This window comes from Pholcus phalangioides, unplaced genomic scaffold (genome assembly GCF_987345545.1).
Source record: "Pholcus phalangioides strain wild (caught in Gottingen) unplaced genomic scaffold, Ppha-v1.0 ptg000009l_1, whole genome shotgun sequence".
NCBI lineage: Eukaryota > Metazoa > Arthropoda > Arachnida > Araneae > Pholcidae > Pholcus > Pholcus phalangioides.
The window spans coordinates 1,224,033-1,232,338 of record NW_028301602.1 but is presented as its reverse complement, the minus strand read 5'-3'; the positions used below and the strand labels follow the sequence as shown (position 1 = coordinate 1,232,338).

Here is an 8,306-nt window from a genome sequence, read left to right as displayed (position 1 = left end):
TTATGTAGGTTGGAAAAAAGTTTAATCAAAATAAAAAATTATGAAGGAATAACAAAATATCATGAACTTATTCTTCATCAATGATGCGATTTAATTCTTGAACAAATGGCATGAAAGTGGAATCATAAAAGGCTTCAGTGAATGAAGTCATCAAATCAGACATAAACGTGTCATTGTAACCCAACAAAGATGCAAGTTTGCTCAGTGTGCTATTATACTGGTTATTTTCCCCGTACCCATTAAAATAATCAAAAGGGATTTTAACTTCGTTTCTCTGCTCTTTTTCATCATTGTAAAATAAAGTGAACACATTGTTACCCTCTAGATTACAGTATAAGCCTGCGCTAGGCTGTTTCTTATCTCTGATAACAATTGTTCTGAAGTTAAAAACCAAATTCCTTTTTTCAGAAACAGATATGTGGCTCAAAAACCTTCGTCCCACGTAAACAAGGTTGTTCCACATTTTGATGTTTGTACCTCTGGTCTCCTTGACAGTCCACTGTATATAATCCCCTTTCATCAAGTAATTATATTCTTTTTTTACTTTAATCGTTTCACTTAATGTGAACCAGCCAGTATGTGGATACAAACAGTCTAACATGACGACCACAGGAATGTTAACATGATAGCCAGGATCTAAAATGATAACACCATCGCGTCCCTCGATGCTAATTTTCAAAGCAACCAAAACATGTTCTTTTATAACAAGGTCTGGAGAAGGAGGAGATGCATTGCAATAGGAATCTATGTCATGCAACATTTCTTCGCAAGAAGCCAAAAAGAGAGAAGATTTCAACTCAGGATAAATGTAACCTAATGAAGAAAGAAGGGTATCAAGCAAGCTACAGCTAAGCCCAACGCAAGAAAGGCTGTCAGGTAAGATTTCGGCTTGATAGTTCTGGTAAAATTCCCAGAAAGGTGCATGCTGATCTCGGAAAGCTTTATAGAACTTCAGGAAGCTGCCAAAGGTGTTGTATGGATGGCCCTGAAGCTCCCCCTCTAGAATGATCTGCACTTCTCGAATGAAAAATTCCAGTGCAGCCTCTGATGCAAATTCTAGAGGTGATGTTACCTCGCCCCATTTTGGATCTGGCAAAGGTTTGCTGGTGCTGCTTCTGTCATCATCGTCACCACTTAACAGAGGGTCAGCAATGGAGTATATGTCCTGCAAAAAAAAAATATATACACCAGTCATTTCAAAAAAAAAATTTAAGAAACAGACTTCCATGTTAATAGGTACCATTTGGATACACACAAAAAGCCATTCCAAATTTAAGACATCTCAAATTATTGTTCGAAATTATCTAAAATATATCAGAAGAATGGGAATAGGTTTTCTTAGTAATGAAAGAAAAAAAAATTAATTTTTTTTTTATGCACATACTAAATGGCTATATAAGGGCTGTACTCACCGACATGGTTTAAACTGTAGTAAGAATTTTTGGATAAGAGATCAATACAGATTGGTTAAAAATCTGAATTTAACCAATCTGTCTTGATCTCTTATCAAAAAATTGTGACTATAGTTTAAACCATGTTGGTGAATACCGCCCTAAGTTGACTGAAACCAAGGAAATTTAATTGTGAAGAATCTATCAGCAGGTACCATTTTAACATGTATATATTTATCAGGATGAGATGGGTGTGTACATAATTTTTGATAATCCAAATAAATATTACACACATTTCATTACAAGACTGTTTATGTTATAGAACTATTTTAATACATTACAATACTTCTTAAATCAGGATTCCCATTCGAGAATTTTATATTCAAGACTATATTTTTGTTGTACTCAGTGCCTGACTTGAGACTTTAAACTCGCATCTGTTACGTAAAATTAGCTCTAACACTTCTGATTTATCTATCAAGAGCAACACCATTTATGCCAAAAATCTTTAGGATGTATACCAAAAGATACAAGTTCAGTCATTTTCAATAGCCAAGAACTTGAAGCATAATACATTCTTTGAATTTTTGAAACCATTATTAGCGATATGTATTATAATTATATTATTCAAATATTTCAGCACTTGATATATAGGAAGCTGAATTTAAAATCATTTTTTGTCACACCACTCAGTGGCTAAATTAAATAGTGACAGTTTATTGCCAGTTCAAAATAGCTTTTTTTCTTGTGTCACTAGGCGATTGGTGAGCTAACTGTTCACTGTGTGTGAAGGGTATTTGAAATATTTATAATATGCTTATATACTGCATTTATGATTTAAAACTAAGATACAAGTATCACTTGCATAAGTAAACTGCAGCAAAAAAAAAAAATATATATATATATATATATATATATAGTATCTTGTTACAGTTTGTAATCGAAGTTGAGTTTTTCACTGGCTCACCTTTTTTTCATCATGTTTTAGATTCCATGAATCATCAGGTAGGGTCAGTTTTTCTCCAGATGACTGGCTGGGGTGCCTATAAATCAGAACACATGAAATTCAAACATATATGGCATTTTAATGTTTCAATTAATAGTAATCTAAATTTTTTTTTAATAGAAGGGTTGGGAAAAATGTAGTGTCAACATTTATATACTTGCATAAACAAACTATGTATTTTATCAGATGGAGTATAATTTACTAGGAGTAGTAATAGTCTGACGTTTCTATGTACAATAGTTAAATCTCTCCCCCCCCCCTCCCATATCTATTAAAAGTTCATATGGTGTGATTTTGTCCGAGAAATTATATATATATATATATATATATATATTCTCATTCAAATTTATTAAAGATTTTCCTAACAGTTTATATGTATTTTTTCTCTACAAACTTTTTGCGATGCATAAAATCCAGTTTAATTTCGAAGCTTTGTGATGTGGAAACCTATTTATATCTTATAGAATCGAAGAGGATAATGATAATCATTTGTGTGATGTCATGATTCCCCCCCCCTCCAATCGATATTAAACTGAAAGATATAGATAATCACAAACTAAGTAGAAAAGAGTTTATTTTACTTAATTCTCTTGATTTTTTTTCTCTTCTCAATAATATAGATTAGCATAGTGATCAATCGTGAATTAAAATCTCAAAAAGCTTGGGGTTCCAATTTGACATAAAAACCAAATTAACTGAATCAGATTGTTGAAATCCATAGTATGTTTTTTTTCCCACTAAGTTATGTTTCACTCACTACCTGAAACTGTTTTCAAGGAACATTAGAGTGACAAATTAGTAAGAGTCTATACTTATAGAGTATTTTAATCTCTAGCAAAATCTCTATTACTGGAAGTCGACTGAAAAAACCTATTTAAATAATATAAACTTCGGCACACAGACGTACAGGGACATGTTTTCCTTCTTCTATGCTCGAAGTAAACCTGCCTTAAAAACACTATTAGCACACAGTCAGATTATTGAGGGTCTACTGTGGTTTGAAAATTATTTAGCACCAGATAATTTTCAATCATTCCCATATTCATTATAGAATGATGATTTTCATGTTTTATGATTCTGTGTGAATGATCTATTCTATAATGCAATGTATACAATCAGTTAATAGAAGAAATGCCTGCACTTCCTTTCAAAGAGTACCTTCAATATAAAATAGGAACTTGGTTTATATCTTATATATAAATGTGAAAGTATGTATGTATGTATGCTCTTTATACAAATCTACAGTTTTAGACCGATCGTCGCCAGATTTTGCACATATACCAAACAGGACCGGGATTGAGCCGTAGGCTACTTTAAAAGTTCGTCAGAGCTGGGCAAATGCCCGAAATGGGCGAAAAACTGTCGGGCAACAATGGTTTTGGGGGCCTCAACAATCACTTTCGGAACGTTTACTTTGGTTACCGTGGTTCCCAACAATGCGTTTCAGACGTGAATATATGCCTTTAAAATGGTTTGTCACACCTTTAATTCTGTTATTATAACAGTTTATTCCTTTATAACGGTTTGTCACTCTTTTCCAATCCTCCCAGTAATTGAAGAAAACCCGGGAAGAGCGCCGGGTATGTCTGCTAGCCTATATACAGGGTGTTCTGTAAGTGATAATGCGGCCTTTATCTCATCAACCGCCCATAGTATAGGTATAGTTTCAATTTAGAAAATGCTTAAAAAGGCGTTTGAATAATATTCGCTGGACATGGGACGTCACTTATAGCAGAGAACAACAACTACGGTGACAAAACTGAGAATAAAAATGTTCAACTCCAGCTGCCAGTCATTAAATAATTATCAAGGTATACATATATAATTTTTTTACGGGGCGGGCAACGTCGCCGGGTATCAGCTAGTATATAATAAAGATGGAATAAAATCAAAACAAATATAGTGTTATACATGGAATTGTTGATTTGGAAAAAAAAACAAGCTTTGTTCTTTTCCAGGGGAATACACCACAGAGAATAGATGAAATTATGCAAACGTTTGATAGCACCTTGGCTTTAAGCTTAAAAATGAGGTACTATCAAAACATTTGCATAATTTTGGCTATTCTCAGTGGTGTATCCCTGAAGAACCAAGAGATGGAATTGTTGATTTGAAAAACAAAGCTGTCAATCTATTTACTTTTCAATTTGAAAAATTCATCTTGGAGTTTCTATTTCTGCTGAATGATGCTTGTAGTGTACAAGTAAATTTTGTTGTTTCAAATTTTTTTTCCATCTTTATTATAATTTATCACACTATATATTCTAGCTGCCTTTGGCGCTGATATTGGTATGTTATTTGAACTGTAAAATTGTATTCACTCTACTAAGTTATATTTCTGCTCAGATTTATATATATATATATATATATGGGGAGTCAAGACATTTAAAAGAATGTGTTGTTTGGGCATAACTTACCTCTTGAGAGGCAATGACAACTGCAACTGCTCCTCGAGTCAAGATGGCCATTGTGACGCAAGCTTCTCTACTATACCAAAACTGTTATTTTTCAAATGTTGCACAAACAACCCATTAGAATCTTCTGATGTCTCTGTCGAAAAAAAAACAAAATTCAGTAAATATATTTTTGCCTGTTGACAAAACTGAATGCTTCTGAACTGGTTCCCTGCACCACTGAGAAAAAAAAGTCCTTCACATATGGAAGTTGGCTGCAAAATAAACTTGTTCCCTCTTGGATAACCCTGTAAGATTTAGTTACGGAACAGCAGTCTTATGTCAATAAGATATGGTGGGTCGAGCTTCCATCTTTAACTGTACAGAAAGCCACAAATTCCTATGGCTATACTGTGACCAGGCAAATTTAGACCCATTAAAGCTTAAACCAAAAAGTAGTTTAAGCTCTTTGTGTGATTGAGAGTGATTAAGAGAAGGGAAAAAACTTATATTCCAAACAAATTTTAAATCAAAACTTCAGTCAACTGTGTCTAAAAACAAACTGATCAACCCTAAGAACAACTCTAATACAACACCATGGATAGCCTTAATGCTTTGCATACCTTGCCATGCAGTCGGCTAATACTGCGGTTTAACTATCAGCACACTACAGTTCACCATGTAGCCGCATGGGTCAAATATGCTACTGTAATTTCATTGAATGTGATTGATAGAAAATGTGAATATTTAATACAACAGGTTCAAACAAACCAGGTGAGTTGGAAGAAGTCTGCAGAGAAACAAAAAGAATGGGCTTGGATATCCTAGGAATATGCAAAACCTTCTAGAAGGATAGTCAAGATTTCACCACAATTTAAAAATAAATACTATCCCATAATCATTACGTCAGGTGGAGTGGTACACTTCTATAGAGTTGGTTTTAGCCTAAAAATAGAAAAAAAAAAACATAATTGTTATCTGGATAATTTTGGATAGCATATCAACTTAAAAAAAAATCAAGAGCAGCAACAGAATGACCATGGTAATTGAAGACTGAAGATGTTCAGAAGAAATTGAAGCTAGAAAACTAGCAACAGCAAAAATTACATTTCATGAAGGAAAAAAAAAACATAGTTCTGAATATTTATAAAAGAATGTCCCAATATGTTTGGTCAATATTGCTGTTAAACATGGACAATAACAAAAGACAGAAGAAAATTATGTTTTGGACACAAAAATATCTGAAAGATTTAATGGACTCTATAAAACTGCACACAAGTCAAGTTAATATTCTTATGAGAAAATTAGCCTTTTTTTCTTTAGGACAAGATGCGTCAGACAGTGCATGGGAGCTTCTAGAGCCAAAATAAGATTCAATAGACTGAAAACCACCATTAAAAATCTGAAGTACAAGAAAGGCTACAGCTTGTTAAAAGATCACAGAAAAGAAAAATATTTAACTAATTAATGTCTTTGTGTAGGCTTTTGACAGTCATTAAAAAGCCTTGTGCCAAGACCAGCTAGCAGTATACTGCTAAGGCATGGAAAACATTGGTGTAGAAACCTTGACGAATATTCAGGGGAAGTAATTATATTATAGAAGATTTGTGAAAAACAAGAATTTGGTTATCAATGATAGCCAACCTCTGCTCTTGGAAATGGGAATCATAATGAAGAAAATATTTTATCAAATATCTCACTGGAGAGGCTGAAGATAACCCTAAAAAAATTGTTAAGGCATCAGCATTCTAGAAATAAAACCGAGGAAATTTTCAGTAGCAATTAATTTTTTTAGCATTTGATCATGGTGAAGTTATTTATGCCATTTGGTAAGCATCAAAAGAAATAGTGCATGAAAAATATATCTTAAAATGAATTTCAACATACATTTCAATAATACATGTTGAATGAACATGAATTGCACAGTTTTTTTGTGCTCATTATATACACGTTAGTGATAATAAAAGTTCACAAATGGACATGCATGCTGTCAATTGGGGTGCACACACTTGTAGGTGTGATAAAGTAAATTTAAGGGGTACACTGAAAAATACTGCATTCAATGATAAGTATTTGAGAAAGTGAGAACCTCAGTTGACTGGAGATTCAGCTTAGCAAAAAAGTTGAGAATAATCTACCTAGTTTATAACATTTTTGTGTAATCTAGAAGTATTCTGCCCATGGCTGTGTACAATGGGGAAGCTGACAGGGCCTGGGAACCCACTGGTTGCTCTTATTTAATTTTTTAGGCTATAAATTTACAGTTTAACTCATAATGGGGAACCTGCTAGAAGTCAACTCAGAGGAGGATCTCCAATAGTTCCATCTTAATACATGGACCCACTCAGGCATGGTTCAAATTTTTGAGAGCAGGAATGTAAAACTATAGGCAGGTATTTCTGGCCAAGTAGGGAGGTTTTAGAAAAAGTGGGGGGGGGAAGCTATGAAGGGCTGTTAAAATGGCCCTGGTCCCCAATTCTGTGGCAAATTTTCTTGAATTTTTTCACTGTGAATTCATTATTCTTAACTGTAAAAAAGGGAAATTCATGCTGCTGTACATCTTTTTGGAAAAAAAGAATTTATAAAAATACACATACAATTTTATTTCCAATAGTTAAATTGTTCTTGAAATAAATTTTTGTCATAAGGATGCCATGACCGTATGAGCTACATTTCAAGACTATGAATGTCTCTTGTTCACGGTCAGACTTTGCCCATTGATTTGAATATGTACGGATAATTCCTCACGGGCAAGTGGGTGTTTGCGTAAGGCCTCCATTATTTAGGGGACCGAAAACGTACACAGCATATTCGGTGACTAACCAGAATGCAGAGCCCCCACTACCTGCCTCGCCCAGGGACCATGGCCCCCACATGGAGGGCTGACAGGTCTCTAGCCCTGGGGCCCGGGACGGTTTTCATCATTTTTTTGCTTTTTCACGCTATAAATTAACTACAGAAGGGGGCCCGTTAAAAGTCTGAGCGAGGGGCCCGCAAAAAATCCCAGCCTAGGGCCCTGCTACAGGATGTGGGGGGCCATGCCAAGTTGCTTGTCTTCATTCAAAGACCAGCCCTATATAATACGATTACCGAAAAGTTTCGTTTAAATGAGAGCGATTCGTGATCAAAACTGATTAAAATAAATTTTTCTCCCAGTAGTAGATCGAATATTTCATCTCGACGATCAGACTTAGTCGCCGTTCAACACAATCGAAAGAAATTCCAATCAGAGTTTAATTGCTGCGAAATCTCATTAAAGAACGGACTGCTACCAGAGAAGCATTTTTCCCATCAAGAAATCAATGGCTGGAACGTGCAGCAGCTGCGTCCCGTGAACCCATACACACACGTACGTGGTCAGTTTCATGATCGTTATTGTGATGTTAACACGAGTGTTTTATAATTCGTTTATTACGAGTGAGAGCAAATGATGATAATGATAACTTACCCATACAACGAAAGTCAGGAACTACAGCTGACGAAGAAGAGGATCTTCCTCCTCCAAACGGTTGAGAG

General features: G+C 34.7%; 1 protein-coding gene across 1 annotated transcript; it reads right to left on the bottom strand.

Annotated features, from left to right (window-relative positions):
• Window positions 1–4,865, bottom strand: LOC149081604 (uncharacterized). Its single transcript, XM_089236956.1, has 4 exons — window positions 4,815–4,865; window positions 3,533–3,555; window positions 2,359–2,434; window positions 1–1,165 (listed from the first exon to the last, which is right to left on the bottom strand). Exons 1-4 carry the CDS (start codon window positions 4,863–4,865, stop codon window positions 68–70), a joined length of 1,248 nt encoding a protein of 415 aa, XP_089093082.1. The 3' UTR covers window positions 1–67.
• Window positions 4,866–8,306: the final 3,441 nt, after the last annotated feature.